Raw genomic sequence first — 14,539 nt, 5'->3', positions numbered from 1 at the left:
GCCTCGGGCGGGCCGCAAGGGGGCGCCATTGTGCGGCGGCGGCGGTAGCGGCGCGGGGCGGCCATGGCCCGGTGGGGCCCCGCTCAGGTACGGGGGTGGCGGTTCTTCCTTCTCCCCTCAGACACCTTCCGCCACGGGGAGGTGGGACCGGGCCCCGCTGCGACGGGGAGGACAGGCCCGGGCCGGGCTCCGCCGCTGTGGGGAGGGCGCGGGAGGGCCCCGCCGCGCCCCTGACCACCTCCTCTCCCCGCCCGCAGGAGCCCGAGTGGGGGCCCGACGCCTGGCAGCCGCTCCCCCCGCAACCCCCCGGCCCCGTCGCCGTCCCCGCCGAAGGGGTCAAGCAGCCGCCGCCGCCGGTGGTGCACGAGATCTCGCTGTGGACGGTGGTGGCGGCGGTGCAGGCGGTGGAGCGGAAGGTGGAAGCGCAGGCCCTGCGGCTGCTGAGCCTGGAGGGCCGCGCGGAGACGGCCGAGAAGAAAGTGTCGGAACTGGAGAAGGCGGTGCTGGAGGTCGGCGGGCAGCTGGAGCGCCGCTGGGCCGCGCTGGCCGCCCTGCTGCAGGAGAGCGCACGGCGCCTGGAGCACGTCGAGCGGCAGCTGCGGCAGCGAGCCTGCTGGGCACCGCGGCACGGGCTGGGACCCGGCGGGGACGAGCCTCAGGTAACTGGGAGGAGGCGCTGGGAACGGGGTGTGAGCCCCAGGGTGCAAGCGACAAGCTCCGAGGAATGGGGGATGAGCCCCAGGGTGCAAAGGGTGAGCTCTCATGAACGGGAGATGAGCCCCGGGGTGCAGGGAGTGAGCGTCAGGTAATGGGGATGAGCCCCGGGGCACAGAGGATGAGCCCAGGGTAACAAGGGACAAGCCCCAGGGAACAGGATTGAGCCCAAGGTAATGAGAGATGTGCCCTGGGGAACAGGGATGAGCCTCAGGTAATGAGGATGAGCACAAGGGAACAGGGATGAGCCTCAGGTAATGGGGGCAAGCGCAGGGTGCAAGGAATAAAGGCCAAGGAATGGGAGATGAACCCCAGGGAACAGGGGATGAGCTCAAGGTAATGAGGGACAAGCCACAGGGAATGGGGATGAGATACAGGTAGGTAATGAGCTTGAGCTGCAGGTAATGACGTTGAGCCTCAGGTAATGGATACAAACCCCTGGGTGCAAGGGCCAACCCATGAGGAGTGGGAGACAAGCCCCAGGGAACGGGCAGTGAGCCCAAGATAATGGAGACGTGCCCTAGGTAACAGGGATGAGCCTCCTGGAACAGAGGATGAGTCTGAGGTAACAGGGATGAGCCCTGGGGGACAGAGCATGAACCCTAGGGAACGGAGGACAAGCCCAAAGTAACAGGGATAAGGGACAAGCGTAAGATAACAAGGATGAGCCCTGGGGAATGGGGTCCAGCCTTGGGGAATGGGGGACACGCTTCAGGTAATGAACGTGTGTAGGGTAGTGGGGATGCGCTCAAGGTAACTGTGTGGATGGAGTGCTCTCATGGGTGTTGCGTAGGGCAGGACGGCAGGGACGTGGCTCCTCTGGTTTGCCTTGAGCCCTTCCTGCTCTTCCCCATCTCCAGTGAAAAGAGGGAACAAAGTACAGATGTACCCCCATGTTTCAGCCTTGCAGGGTAGGACGGTTCCTTCCCATACATGTCCTGCTCTGGTGTGATGGGGACTGCCCCAGGTTGACCGTGTGGCTCCGGAGAAGGAGCTGCAAACCTCCTGGCTGTTAGGGAAGAGGCGGCTGAGCAGGGGAAGCATAGCTCTGCTGTTTTGGAAGCATTCCCTGAGCTCAGGCCAGGGCATGGTCCCATTCCCCAAGAGCTCTGTGCCCACACTGTGCCGTCACGCAGGTGTATGGGGGGGGCATACAGGGGGGCCAGGTGGGGGGAGACGAAGCAAGGCAGTGCTGAGGAGGTGCCTCCTGCCATTCCAGGTCCCTGCGTCAGGGGAGGACGATGCTACCTGTTTGCCAGAGCAGGAGTGGGGCGGTGTGGACAGCCGGCAGCAGGAGCTGTACAGGATGGCGGTGAAGGGGAGCTACGAGGCTGTGGTCTCTCTCGGTGAGGTTCATTCCCTGCGCTCGTGTCAGACTCTGTCATCTCCTAGGCTGAACCTTGCTTTGCGCAGGCCGCTCTGTTATCTGGAGGTTTGGAGAGCAGGCAGTGAGTGGTGAGGCCTTGACACATTTAGGGTTTGGTCAAGGGTGACAGCTGTGCTTCACACTCCTCGGCCTTCGGTGGTTCTCAGCACTGGGGGAACATCGTGCCTTGCTGGCACGGCGCTCTGCGGTCCTGCTTCCCAGCATGGGTGTTCCCTAGGACACATGCAGCACCCCGGAGGAATTTGCTGGGAGCAGTCCTAAATTTTAGCACCCCTTATTTTTGGCTGCAGTTTTAAAGGATGAATGCCCAACATTCACTTGTTGCTGATGTAACTAAAATCAGTCACCTGGTGACTGACACCAGCCTGCTTGCTCTGTCCTGGGGAAGCTGAGCCCAGGCTCCCTGGCCATGCAAGAGCAGCTCTTTGCTGAGGTGTGCTGGTGCTGGTGCCCAACATCAGCTTTTTGCACACCCGCTTCTTCCTCTAGGGCCCGGGGACGCCAGTTCCAAACCCGCTTTGCTGTTGCCAGCTGAGGATGGGGAGGATTCAGCTACCAGGACCCACGGGCTGCTGGAGGAGGGAGCAGTGTCGGGGCACGGCGGTGGCGGTGAGTTACAGCAGCTGCGCAGCAGCAGTGGCATTGACCACATAGAGTGCCAGGGGGTGGTGGTGAAGGGTTGTGTACAGGTGGAGTGAGTGGAAATTAAAAACCGAGAAGGAAAATCGGTGCCAAAAGGGGAAGGAAATCTGGAAGAGCACACCAAAAGTCTAAGCCCAGAGCAGCCCACTTGCCAAGAGTGGAAAAAGCATGGGCAAGGCTCAGTGTGAGAATGGCTTTGTGGCCACTCAGTCCTGCTCCTGGCAGGTTTTGCTTTGGTCCTTTCCTCTAGATTTACCCAACTAATCTCTGGCGTTCCTAACAAAGCTCCCTCCAGGACACAGGACTCTGCTTCTGCACTTTCGCTTTCATGTTTTCCTGTTTTGGGTTCTTTATGAATATTACATTGTCAGTCCACCGAATGTCCCCAGAGATGATCAGGTAGCCCCCAGCAGACACCAGCACCCTTCCACCTTGTGCCCTTCTCCCCCTTTGCTCATGGTAGAACTCTCTTGCTCCCTCTCTAGCAGCACAATTGCTGGTTTGTCTCACCCATGTGCTGCAGGGGAAGCTCAGCTCCTGCTCCAGTGCTGGGGCTACAGGCACGGGAGAGCTTTATTTTGCTGGGAATGAATTGCTGTTTCTCAGCAGGTGAGAAGATCGTGATCAAGACAGAAGAGCAGCAGCCACAGGAGGAAGGACTGGAAATGCTGGCTCTGCCACAGGTGCCCTCGATGAGGCTGGAAGAGGAGGTTCCCCTGGGCCATGAGCCGCCGGTGCCTTGGGAGAGCCACGCCGTCTTGGATGAACAGAAGGGAGCAGGAGAGGGCTTAGAGGAGCTCTGCAAACACGGGGATGCTGAGCCCGAATTCAAGCCCGTGGTTGTCCCGGTGGAAGCTCGCCCAGCCCCAGCTTTACCTTTCCCACCGGAGCACGGGCACAGCGTGGAGACTGAGCAGCCGTTCGCCCTGCCCCAGGGGATGCCGCTGGGAGAGGACGCTGCCGCAGAGGCCGCCCCGATGCAGCCCGGCACAGAGGAGCACGGCCCCTCCGCCGCAGGGGACGAGCCCCGCGCGCCGCCGCCGGGCTGGAAGAACGTCCGGCTGAAGCGCAACCTCCTGGCACGGCAGCAGAGCCACGCGAGGAAGAGCAACGGCTCCTTCATCTGCACGGCCTGCGGGAAGAGCCTGGCCCACCACGCCGCGCTGCTGCGGCACCAGCGCCTGCACACGGGCGAGCGGCCTTTCCAGTGCCCCGCCTGCGGGAAGAGCTTCAACGAGAAATCCAACCTCAACAAGCACTACCGCATCCACACCGGGGAGCGGCCCTACTGCTGCCCTGCCTGCGGCAAGGGTTTCATCCAGAAGCACCACCTGCAGAAACACCAGCGCATCCACGGGGTGCAGCTGCGGGGCGGCTGGGCGGGACGGCCGCGTGCCAGCGCGGCCGGGGAGCGGCTCTACCGCTGCATCGAGTGCACGGAGAGCTTCCCCATGCAGACGTTGCTGGAGGAGCACCAGCGCCGGCACACCCAGCAGCGACCCTTCCAGTGCAACGGCTGCAGCAAGAGCTTCCGTCACCGGCAGTCCTTGAACCACCACCAGAAGATCCACGCCGTGGCCAGTGCTCCCGCTGCCAGCTTGCCAAACCACAGCCGGGAGCCAGGGACCGACCCCTGCAAGCCGTTGACCCAGGATAACCCGTAGCACGAGGGCTGCAGGTGGGAAGGGGCAGCGTTTCTGCAGGCAGAGAGGTGCAGCAGCCTGCGACGGAGGGATGCGGTGGGCAGCTGGCACCGCGGCACCGCGGGGATGAGGATGGGGCCGGCTGATGCGCAGCGTGAGCGCAAGGAGACCGAGCGGTCCTGGACCCAGTGGAGCTGGTCCGGTGGCAGGGCCGAGCCGGGCTGTGCCGCTGCCCCGCAGGAGAGGGCTCAGGTGAAGAGCAGCTTCGGCGTGTTCGGCACCGTGGGATGGGGAGCGGAGTGCTCGAAATCAGGGTTCCTTCAATCCTACCAGCGTCGAGGTTGGTTGGGGGGGTGCGGGTGGCCCAGGGAGAGGCTGTTGTTGCTGGGAGAGCCGGAACCACCGCACAAACGGGGAGAGGTTTGGATAAAGGATTGCACTGACGCCACCTCCTGTTGAGCTGTGGGTGTTGATGGGGTTGGAGGCACAGTGGGAGCACCGCGGCACTGTCCCCGCGTATGTCTGTCTGCTGCGAGGCGTCTGTCCTTCGCGCGGCTTGCCACCCTTTGTCCCCTCTGTCACCCTGCGCTGTCCAGCGTCACGCAGCGGGTGCTGCTGCCCACCTGGGGCCTCGCCCAGCCCTGAGCCTGGCACATCCCCAGAGAATGCGGAGCCGTCCCACGGAAATGCAGAGCTCCCATTCACAGCCCCATTCAGCTGCAAATTGCGGCTCTTGGGCTGCGTTTGCACAACAAGGCCGTTATCTGCCCTCTGCTCTGTCCCATGGCCTGCCAAGGCTCCATCGCCCACGGGCAGCCCCTCCTCCTCCTCTCCCCCCTCCCCTAGCCCAGCTTTTGTGATTTCAGTCCTGCTCATGCCACATGCCCGTGCCGTCATGCACTTCTTCTTTTCCTAACGCAAGCAGACGCTGCTCTTGCAGCCCAGAAGCCAACTGCACCCTGGGCTGCACCAGGTTGGAATATCTCTGCTATGGGGACAGGCTGAGAGCTGGGGTCTGCACCCGCCTGGACACAGCCCTGGGTGGGCAGCACTGGGTGGCCCCGCTGGAGGGGGGACAGCTCTGGGTAGGACGTGGGGGTAGCACCCAGAAGGGCCCCGAAGGCCATGGCCACCACGGTGCCACTTAGCAGTGAGAGGGGATGCTGAGTCTGGGACACCCATCCTGCCCAGGAACACCCATCCTGCCCAGGGTCCCCTGCGCTGCTGATGTCCCTCACGTGTGTGGCAGCAATGGCCATACGGGGCCACTGGGGATGAACGAGGGGACAATGGCATCCTAGGAACTTGGGAGGGATAAGGGGGATGACAGTGGCATCCTTATGACACCCTGTGGACGGTGACAGGACTGAGGCCAGCTCAGAGCGCAGTGGTGCTGATGCATTGGGTGTGGCCTCACCTGTGCCCCTCCCCCCCCCCCACCTCCTCAGCAGTGACCGTGCCCCCTCCCCATTCCATGCACTGTGCTGGGAGGCCACACCCTCACGACACAATGTGGCCACTGCCATGGGCCAGCGATGGCCAAAGGTGCCTGGGCATTGGGTGCCTCGTTCAGTTCAGCTGCTAATGAGGAGGCACTGCTTGTCCCCAGCTGGATGGGACCCACAGGGACCACCGAGTCCGACCCCTGGCCCCATATGAGGCCACCCAAACTCTTTGTCTGAGAGCAGTGTCCCAATGCTGTGAGCGCCGGCAGCGCCCTGTGGGGCAAAGCCTTTCCCTCATCCCCCCCCTTAACACAGCTCCATGCCGTTCCCTCAGGCCCTGTCACTGTCACCAGAGAGCAGAGCTCAGCACTGCCCCTCTGAGGCACAATGGCACTGGGGACCCACAGTGGGGACCTTCTGGGTGAGATGGAAGTGACACAGCCCTGGAAGCTGTGTGTGCAGGTGCAGCCATACACACAGACCTGTGTGCATGCAGGGCTGCGAGGATGCTCAGAGGCTGGGGCTCTGTTAAGCTGTGCTCCCCTGCTCCCTTGGATCTGAGCAGCACTAACACACGTACACACGCTGCAGAAAGATAACCAAGAACGGGCGTATGTACAGACAAAAACATTTTACTGATTCCACAGCCTGAGAAAGGGGTCTGAGATTTCCTACAAAACACTGGTCCCAGTCACAACAACTTGAAAATGAATGCTCCGGGCTGGGCAGGAGGGGGCGGGGGGGGGGGGCATCTCCTCCACGCAGCCCCCAGGCTCAGAGGTGTGTGGCGATACCGTTGCACCAGCCGACTCATGCCCTGCAGTTACTGGGATCCACTGTGACAGTGACCTGGGCAGGGACAACCAGCGTTGGCCCACGCTGCAGTAGAGCTCGCTGCCGGGCCACCACCTTACAGCCTGTAAGGTAGCAACCCCCTGTGCCTCACGGGGCATCACAGCACACGGTGCCACCCTGCTGGGGACAAGCGTGGGACAGTGTGAGAATGACCTGGAGCACCTCAGACACCAGCAGCCCTGCGAGGAGGCGGCTGTTGTCCCATGCACCGCGGGTGCACGCGACGGGACGTGACCCAGGCGATGTCACCTTGCAGCCCTTCAGTCCTTGCAGGTGGCCAGGAATGAAAAATCTAAAGGTAACTGCTTCCCCACGCTCCCTGCCCAGAGAGGGGCACACATTTTGTAATTTCAAGTAATCACATCAAACAATTAATTAAATGGAGAAAAAGAACTCAAAGAGTGCAAGCAGCTTGGCCTGCGTGGCGATGCCACCAGGACTTACTTCTCTCTGTACACGTGCTTCGTGTTTCCCAGCAGTGCACCTGGTGGCTCACGTGGTTCCTGGGGCCACCAGCACCTCTCCGGCCTGGCTTTATCACCTACCAGGCTGCCTCTCTGTGGGACACCTGAGGTAGCTAGCACAACTATTCTTCCACGTGGTGAGTTACAGAGGGATCGTGCATGGCTTCTTGTCACAGCGGGGGCGAGCAGAGGGAACGCTCCTGTGCAGAGCAGCTGGGATGGCAAGACCCGCCTGGACACCTTCCTGTGCAACCTACCATAGGGAACCTGCGTTAGCAGGAGGATTTCCAGAGGTCCCTTCCAACCTCAATGCTTCTGGGATTCTGTGTCACCTGACACATCCGAGCCTGGGGGCATCCCTGTGTGGGCTGCGCTGCAGCGCAGGAGGAATCCTACCTGCAAAGTTTTCCTACAGTGACCGTCTGAGGCTGGCCCTGGGCTGTCAGCCATCTGAAGGCTGGCCTTCTTCAAAGGAAGGTTGCTGGCGGGATCTGACCCATGGCATCCCTGCCAAGAGTCGTGGGTTGTCTTGTTCTACCTGTCTTCCAGCTCAATGGACAGGTGTTCCCCAGCAGATCTCGTGTTTAGTGGATTTCATCAGCAGGATGGGTCATCAGACAAGCATGGCCAGGACACGGTGGGATCTCAGAGATGCCACATTCCCCACCTGGCATCGTGGCCAAGAAAGAGTCACTGAAATGAAAAGCTCATTGGGAATTCATTCTGATTTTCCAGTTTGAGAACCTTCTGTCCATCCACTTCACTGTTACATTTTGTTTCCAAAACAGAATGGTCAGCTCCAGCATGAAATACGGGCTGAGCTCAACAGCTGCTTACAACTTCTTTTGCTGGGCTGCAGGAGACATACCTGCTCATCTGGGGAGGTCAGTTTGGGCAAATCTCACGCATCAGCCAGCAGACACAAAACTGAGAGGTGGCCAATTTTGTATCACTGGAGGCTTCTGTAATTTGCTCTGCATAATAGCATCCAGGCTTTGATTCATCCTACAACTGAGGAAAGTCCATCTGACAAATGGTTTAGAACCCCGGTGGCCGACCGCGTGCAAAAGCTGTCTTGATGCTTGGTTTCTCCCTAGGGACACGAGCAATTTGGATCCTTCCAGTTGATATTTGTCATTTGCCTCCCAAACTGCCACCCTCTTTCCTAGTCTCACAACAGGCCGGGCCGCGCTCCCACCATAGCAGCGGATGTGACAGTTCTTGAACGGGAACCGATGATGCTTGAGGGTGCCCTCCAACTTGGGATATCACAAGTCTAGGATGATCTGCAAGTATGTGTTCTGCAGCGACCACCACGAGTGCTTCACTCAACAGCTTTCGCGGCAGCAGGCGCAGAGCTGACGCTTCTCGAGTGCCTGGTTTAGCAGGTGAGGAATGCTCTGGCCGGGCACCTCTGAGGCTCCTTAGGGCTGGGGCCATCTGGGTGCTGCTGTGGCAGGCACGGGCTGTGCTGCTTTGGGCTGTTGGCTTTCTAGAGCTTTCTGGCGTTCGTGTATTTGCTCGTGGCGCACGAGGTGAGTTCGGCGGGTGAAGCATTTCTTGCAGGTGGAGCAGCAATAAGGTCGGTCCCTGGCGTGGGTCTTCAGGTGACGCTGGAGGGAAGAGGGGCACGAGAGACTCTTATTGCAAAAATTGCATTTAACCACACTCCTCGTATGAGTGCTAGGCACCGGCTGTTGGGAGAAATAGGGTCTGGACAGCTCCTCCTTGGCCTGGCCCAGCCAGGGCCCCCCTGCACGCGTCCTGTAACCCAGGCTCTGGGCGCTGCCGTAGAGAGACCCGTAGAGCTTCCTCCTCGGCCCCATCCTCAATTCTGGGTGGGTGTTCCCCCAGACCTTGGCTGCAAAGGCCCTCTCTTGCGTGTGGATGCCCTGGTGAAGGACCAAGCGTTTTTTGTCAGTGAAGCTGATCTCACATATCGTGCATTCGTAAGGCCCCTCCTTGGCGTGGCTCCGCTGGTGGATGATGAGGTTGATTTTCAGACGGAAGCGCTTTCCGCACTCGGTGCAGGGGTGCGACCACTCGCGCACGTAGCCGCGCCGGCAGTCGCCCATCAGCAGGCTGTTGCTCGCGTACCTACTTGGCTTCTTCTTGCTCTTGGGCTTGGCTTGCTCTCCTTCAGAGCACCTCTGGACCTCTGGGTCAGGAGAGGGCGCAGATGCCTCTTGCGATGCCATGGGCTCTTCCTCTTTCACCTTGACGCTTTCGGGAGAAGCCGCTTCAGAGGCCTTTTCGTTTTCCAGTGGAAAGACTTCCTCTGCCAGGAGACAACGCAGGCATTAGTCACTGACACTCCTGGGTCAATCCGAGGTTGTGGTTAGGTCTCAAAGCACTGAGCACGCTTCTTGCACGAATGGAGCTACCGACAAATCTGAGAACGCAGTGTGGGATGGCTGCAGAGTTCCTGCCCACATGCACTAAGCAAACCAGCGTGGTGGGAGGAGCAGATCTGCTGCTCCCAGGAAGAACCCGGCTGTGGTCTGCTGCAGTGCCACCAGGGCAGGTTGTGCAAAGGGACCCATCCCTAAAAACCACAATACCAACCACGGCCTCAAGGAGGGGCAAGATAAAAAGCAATCGCAGAGCTCCGTTCTGCAGCACCCCCAGGCTCTTCGCTTTCATCACGCCTGCGACGGTCGCTAAATGCCAAATGTTGCAGGCAAATGAGCACATTTCCCTTAATTTCTGACAGAGGCATCTCCAACTGGACTCATTCTTTCTGCGGAGATGACAGAGCTGAACACCCTGCCCAGCACCAGACCCCGGCCCTACTGGGTGACAAAAGAGAGGTCTGAAACTTTCCCCTCAGTCCTCATCTCCAGCCCGTTGGAGCTGCTTCCTGCCTGCTGCGCACTGTGTCTCCCACACACGGGGTTACTCACCAGAGCCAAACTCTGCTGGGTCCTCTTCCACCTCTGACTCAGGATGATCTTCCCTGCTCGACTCCTGTGTCTGTGCACTCGCGGACAAAACACGCAGCGCCACATTGGGAGATTCTGTTTGAAAAGGAGATAAAAGCAATTTTAAACACCCGTGGACAGCTTGCATCTCCTTGCTTTGGTGTGATGCTAACTGGAGATGTGTTGGGAGCGTGCAGAAGAGCCAGAGCCAGCTGCAGCTCAAGGAGCAATGACATGCATGGTGAGGCATGGGCACAGGCTGCCCTGGGGGTGGGGTCACCATCCCTGCAGGTGTTGAAGAACCATGGAGATGTGGCACTGAGGGATGCTGGGAGATCTGAGAATGGGGGTGGGAACTTACTTGTGCCACCTTTCACAGGGGCTTTATCTCCTCCCAAAGCCTCTTCCTTCTGCTCTGTCTTTTTCAGTGTTTGTGGGGGCTCCTGACTGTCTTGGATGCACGGCTGTGGGGGCTCCTGACTGTCTTGGACACAGAGCTCTTCATTCTTCTCAGTCTGGGACAGGATGTCAGGATTGGATGCAGCAAATTCTGCTCAGGGACAGAAAAGCAGATAACAGCATGTTTTGTTAGGAACTGGCTACACCATTACCCTGCTGAAAGGTCAAATATTTCAGAATGACCGTTCTTCCTTAACCCCAGAGCTGGCAGGCAGTGGGGACAGACACAGATCCATGCTCTAACAGGCAAAGTGGTGCTGATTTCTTGGCATTATGGTAGGATCCACCCATAAAACACAGCTATAGCTCAAGTACAAAGAAAATCTGAATAGAACATGACTTAAAATCTGAAAGGAGAGGGAAAAACCATGTCCTTGTAACATTTTTTTCTCTCTTCTCAGGAGCAATTACAAACCAACCTGCAAACACACACGTGGGGCTTTTATAGTTTCAGGGTAACTTTCCTCCAAGGACAGAGCTTGCCCTTCACCCTCTGTCAATGCTCACTCTGCCTTTCTTGAAGCTTCTGTAGCCTCCAACTCCTAATTTCAATGAGAAATAGCTCTCAAACACAGCTCCACCTTTGGCTCTGACTGCACCTTTCCAGCACCTCCTACCTTTCTTGCCTGGACTTTGCAATCTGGCAATTAATTTTTCCAACTCTTCCGTGCCATGCCCCATGGCTTTCCTGACTCCTTTTGCAGCCCCTAGAACTAGCAAGGCCGCTCCAGCCTCCACCCTCCATTGCAGGCTCCTACTTTGCACCGTGTCTCCTCTCTCACCAAAGCAAGCAGGACTGACTTCAGAAGCATTAGGGCTGATGCAATCAGGTGAAGGACTGCAGAACTGCAGAGGACAAGGGCTGGAAGAGACAACAAGGTCTGTTCCAAAGCTCCAGGCTCTACCCGAGCCCTTCCAGATTGCTTTTTTCTGTCTCCATGGGATTCATCTGGCCAAGCATAAGCGTTTCTCTCGGCAGTAAGATTCGAGGCACTCCATGGAGATTTAGACAACACATTCAACACAAGCTCAGAGCAGGTCATTCCTAACAGACACTGATGGGAGATCTGACAAGGTTTGGACAGGAACTGCCACGTCCCTCTGGCACACGTGTAACTTACCCCTGTCAGCTTCCATGCGGACATCTTCTCCCAAAGCCTCCTCCATCTGCTCCATCTCTTCTGGTGTCTGCGTGGGCTCCTGACTGTCTTTGAGGCATGTCTTCAGCAGCTCCTCACTGTCTTTGCTGCATCCCTGTATGGGCTCCTCACTCTCTTGGATGAGCGTCTGCACAGGTTCCTCACTGTCTGGGTTGTGTGTCTGTGTGAGCTCCTGCCCATCCTGGATGGTCCCTGGGCGTTCAGGGCCATCTGGGTCAAGCGTCTGCGGGGGCTCCCAACAGTCTTTGACACAGAGCTCTTCACCCCTCTCAATTCGAGACAGGATGTCAGGTTTGGACACGGCATAGTCTGCACAGGGCCAGAGAAGCAGAGGACAGCATGTTTTGTTAGGAACTGGTTATGCTGTTACTGTAGCAAATTGTCCAACACTTCAGAGTAACCATTCTTCCCTAACCCCAGGGGCTGGCAGGCAGCCAGGACAGACACAGACCTACCACCTGCACTGAAACAAGGGCAAACAGTGGTGCTGATTTCATGGTCCTGTGGTGGGATTCATCCATTAGGACAGCTGTTGCTCAAATACAGCAACGCTCGAAATAATTGGACGGTGACCTAAAATCTTAAAGAAGGAGAGGCTTTGAATTTCACATTTTCCTCCAATTTCAACATTAGCAGTGATTTGAAGACGTCTGACCTATTGTTATCAGATTAGTTTAGTTCTGAGGTAGGGACAGAAAGACTCCTGCTCTGCAGAGATGTCTACATCAGATGGACCATTTTGGGAACAGGTTTGTTGTTTCTACAAAGTACTGCTGAGAAAAGCGAAGCCTCTATTGTGAAATGTGAAGTCTCAACGTCAGTAACTGCACAGACCAGCACACTACCTGTCATGCCCAAGAAACAGTTTCTGATAAGAAATATCTTCTAGCCCAAATCATCCGAGAGCATGTCAAATGTCCTTAGAAGGACTGAACATGATTAAGTCGGTTCTTTACCAAGGCACGTGGAAATGTCCCTGTCACTTTAAATCAGGGCTAAAAAGACAGAAAACAAGGAGTCATTCAGGATGCAATTATCAGACTTCACCTAGATGATTCCTGAACTGTGCTGGAAGATCATGATGGTTCCCTGACCATCTTGAATCCTTTTATATAGTCATTAAGAACCGCATCACATATGGGTATTTTTTTTTTATAATAGATGCTGTTTGCATTATTATTGCCATGATTAATTATTACTACTATATATTACCTATCACTTACAGGTTTTGTTTACTTATAACAAACAGGAAGGATGGAAAATGAGTGGGTCTGGCTGCCCAGGTTCTGCAAGCTATGGGCGGCCAGCCCCACTGAACAAGAGAGAAACAGCCTGAGTTATGCAGAAGAGAAGCTCACTGGGAGAAGCAGACCCCGTGCCTTACCCAGGGAGATCAGGGTCTCGTAGTTACCCCTCATCACAGCTTTGTACAGGTCCTTCTGCCAGCTGTCCAGTCTCTCCCACTCCTGCTCATTGAAGTACACGGCAATGTCATCAAATGTGATCGGTACCTGGAATTGCAAATTAACATTACGCGCTTGGTGACTTGCTTGCTGCAATTACAGATAACTGGAAATGGCACACGTGTAGGGATTGCCTGGCTTTGGTCACAGGAGCTGAGGGCAAAGCATGCCTGACCACACTGGGGCTTGCAAGTCTTGGTTTCACAGCTGCTCAGCTGCCCCAGCCCATTGCTGAGAGCGCTCCAGCATTTCCCAACCCCCTCCACAACCACTGATGTGGCATTTGTGCTTCCAGGGGCCTGTATGCAGAGCCAGCTGTGGGCTGCAGCTCCTCAGACAACTCCAGGTGGGAGTGGCACCAGGGACAGCGCTGCAGGGCCTAGCACAAAAGCAGCAGACCATGCTGTAGATACTTTAGGTTCTCCACCACACTCTCTACCACATTTCTGTGCCTTGACACTTGGAGCAGCGCAGCCCCAGGGCTCATCACTCCAACCACAGCTGTCTGCAGATGGGGACCAGCCCCTCCTTGCCACCAACGTGAGGGGCTCGTGGCCTTGGCGGCCACTGTGCCAGGACTGAGAGAGCAGGCCCCATGCCTTTACCTTGGGCACCTCGCCCCGGGTGCCGGGGGGAAGGCGCAGGATCCAGAAGTTCCTGTTCTTCAGCAGGTTCTCCATGTTGTCCAGGCGCTGCTGGAGGTGCCCGTAGCCCTGCAGCAGGTTACCCAGGGCGGCCAGGTTGCTGCCCAGCTCTCCCACCAGGTTCTCGAAGGCCAGCAGACGCCGCTCGGCCTTCTCGGTCCGGCTCCACAGCTCCTGCAGCTGCTGGGCCTGGGCCTCACCCTGCCCCGCAGCCTGCGCCGCCCGGGCCCTGCGGGTGCGTGTGCTCCACGTCGAGGCCTGGCAAAAGAACAGGAGAGATGGGCTGCTGGGACGGGACCCAGCACCATGGAGGCACTCCTGGGGGAGCCCCCCCACACCCCACACCGGGGCCCGGCCCCCAGGAGGCGCCAGCACACGGCCAGGCCGCTCCCACCGCCACCGAGCCCGGAGGCGGCTCCAGCCCCCTCACCCCACATGGCCCAGCACCCCCAGGGACCCCCCCAGCGCCACGAAATGGCCCCCCCGAAGGGACCCCGCCGTCCCCGGGCCCCGTCGGGTTGTAGGGGGCCGCTGCCAGGCCGGCACGACCCGAAGGATCCTCCGAGACCCCGCGGTGCCCGGCCCCAACCCTCACCTGAGCGAGGCCCCGGCAGGACATGGCCGCCGCCGCCGGCACCGCGCGCCCTGAGGCCGCCGCGCTCCTCCGGGCCGCAAGGGGGCGCCTCCTGCTTGGGCGGGGCCGAGAGCGGGCATCGGGCGCCACCTGGAGGCTGCAGGAACG

At 58.4% G+C, this 14,539-nt stretch overlaps 3 protein-coding genes across 4 annotated transcripts in view; 1 reads left to right on the top strand and 2 right to left on the bottom strand.

The window, feature by feature from the left end:
- LOC110390697 (GTPase IMAP family member 8-like) overlaps nt 1-14,539 on the bottom strand; it is a 685,191-nt gene that overhangs the window by 503,566 nt on the left and 167,086 nt on the right. The gene's annotated exons all lie outside the window — the stretch shown is intronic.
- LOC110390710 (zinc finger protein 398-like) lies at nt 13-4,834 on the top strand. 2 transcript variants are annotated; one of them, XM_021382144.1, is made up of 5 exons: nt 13-87; nt 258-659; nt 1,934-2,060; nt 2,591-2,710; nt 3,353-4,834. In XM_021382144.1, the coding sequence occupies exons 1-5, from the start codon at nt 64-66 to the stop codon at nt 4,405-4,407; spliced, it is 1,728 nt and encodes a 575-aa protein (XP_021237819.1). In that variant the 5' UTR covers nt 13-63; the 3' UTR covers nt 4,408-4,834. The 2 variants fall into 2 exon arrangements, with proteins under 2 accessions (XP_021237819.1, XP_021237818.1); XM_021382143.1 differs by having other exon boundaries at nt 3,350-4,834.
- LOC110390706 (zinc finger protein 777-like) lies at nt 6,448-14,509 on the bottom strand. Its single transcript, XM_021382137.1, has 7 exons — nt 14,393-14,509; nt 13,759-14,055; nt 13,075-13,201; nt 11,652-11,999; nt 10,433-10,621; nt 10,054-10,167; nt 6,448-9,428 (listed from the first exon to the last, which is right to left on the bottom strand). Exons 1-7 carry the CDS (start codon nt 14,414-14,416, stop codon nt 8,575-8,577), a joined length of 1,953 nt encoding a protein of 650 aa, XP_021237812.1. The 5' UTR covers nt 14,417-14,509; the 3' UTR covers nt 6,448-8,574.

Source organism: Numida meleagris, unplaced genomic scaffold, assembly GCF_002078875.1.
Source record: "Numida meleagris isolate 19003 breed g44 Domestic line unplaced genomic scaffold, NumMel1.0 unplaced_Scaffold180, whole genome shotgun sequence".
Lineage (NCBI taxonomy): Eukaryota > Metazoa > Chordata > Aves > Galliformes > Numididae > Numida > Numida meleagris.
The sequence above is the reverse complement of the archived record's forward strand: the minus strand, read 5'-3'. Positions and strand labels throughout refer to the sequence as shown.